The sequence below is a fragment of the Pinus tabuliformis genome, chromosome J (assembly GCF_031772625.1).
Source record: "Pinus tabuliformis cultivar Carrire ecotype Pingquan chromosome J, CPIR1, whole genome shotgun sequence".
Lineage (NCBI taxonomy): Eukaryota > Viridiplantae > Streptophyta > Pinopsida > Pinales > Pinaceae > Pinus > Pinus tabuliformis.
The window spans coordinates 292450566-292451862 of NC_142295.1; the positions used below are offsets into that span (position 1 = coordinate 292450566).

At 41.6% G+C, this 1297-nt stretch overlaps 1 protein-coding gene across 1 annotated transcript; it reads left to right on the forward strand.

Annotated features, from left to right (window-relative positions):
- The first annotated feature begins 577 nt into the window (after positions 1 to 577).
- LOC149226921 (uncharacterized) lies at positions 578 to 1063 on the forward strand. The gene has a single exon (XM_089380353.1). The coding sequence runs from the start codon at positions 578 to 580 to the stop codon at positions 1061 to 1063; it is 486 nt and encodes a 161-aa protein (XP_089236479.1).
- The last annotated feature ends 234 nt before the right edge of the window (positions 1064 to 1297 follow it).

Below are 1297 nucleotides of genomic sequence, written 5' to 3' on the forward strand. Positions count from 1 at the left end.
CATTGAATTTTACCTAGCTTTTTTTTATTTGATTGGATAGGATTTGCTCAGAGTGGTGGAGGAGTCTAGGGTTTCGGGTCAGATGGAAGCTTCCATCTCATCCACTTTCATTGCTCTGATCCCGAAGACAGACAACACATCCACTTTTGCTGATTTCCGCCCTATTTCACTTTGTAACTGTCTATATAAGATAATTTCCAAAATTATTGCTCACAGATTGAAGCCCATTTTATCTAAACATATCTTGCCTGAACAATTTGCTTTCCTGAAGGATAGACAAATACATGAAGTGATTGGAATGGCTCAGGAGGTCTTACACTCTCTTCACAGCAGGAAGGGCAAAGGTATGATAATGAAGGTGGATTTATCTAAAGAATTTGACTGGGTGAACTGCTTATATCTAAGAATGCTTCTTTCTCACCTTGGTTTCCCTTACATTTTCATTAAATGGATCATGGGATGTATTTCTAACATTCCTTTCAGTGTTTTGGTCAATGGGAGTGCATCCCCTTTTTTCTCGTCGACTTGTGGCCTTAGATAGGGGTGTCCTCTCTCCCCTCTACTTTTCCTCTTGATCATGGAAGGCCTTGGACAGTTAATTACAGAAGAGCATCAGAGAGGCAGATTTTCTGGCATTAAGATCACAGATGATTGCACGCTCACTCACCTACTTTTCATGGATGATGTGTTGATTTTTCTCAACGGAAGTGTGGGGGATATAACTTCGCTCAGAGATATATTTTCCTTATTTCAACAGACCACTGGTATGATCATCAATGAAGGAAAATCTTCTTTGACGGTTGTGACCTGCACTCAGCATGAAATTCATTACGCGCTCCACAGATTTAACTTTACTTTGCTGGCTCTGGAGGAGGGGCTGAAATACTTGGGATATAAGCTAAAGCCGATTGGTTATAAGATTGCAGACTGGACTTGGCTCATTGCTAAGTTGGAAAAGCGGCTAAATACTTGGTACTTAAGATTCTTATCCCATGCAGGCCGCTTGACTCTCATTAAGAGTGTTCTAGAAGCAACCCCGGTTTATTGGATGTCACTTGCCTAGATTCCCAGAGGTATTCTGGCAAGAATACAAAATCTTTGCTACAGATTCTTATGGAGGGGCAAACAGTCAGGAAGAATTTTTGCTTGGGTTAAATGGGATGCCCTCACTCTTCCTAAAAAATGGGGCGGTTGGGGACTCAAAAAGCTTGATGATTTCTCCTCAGCCCTGGCTGCTAAACTTGGTTGGTAGTTGGTTGCTTCGGATAGCCTTTGGACAAGAGTAACCTACTCGAAA

Coding starts and splice junctions, on each gene's coding strand:
- LOC149226921 (XM_089380353.1), top strand. CDS start 578: ATGGAAGGCCTTGGACAGTTAATTACAGAAGAGCATCAGAGAGGCAGA.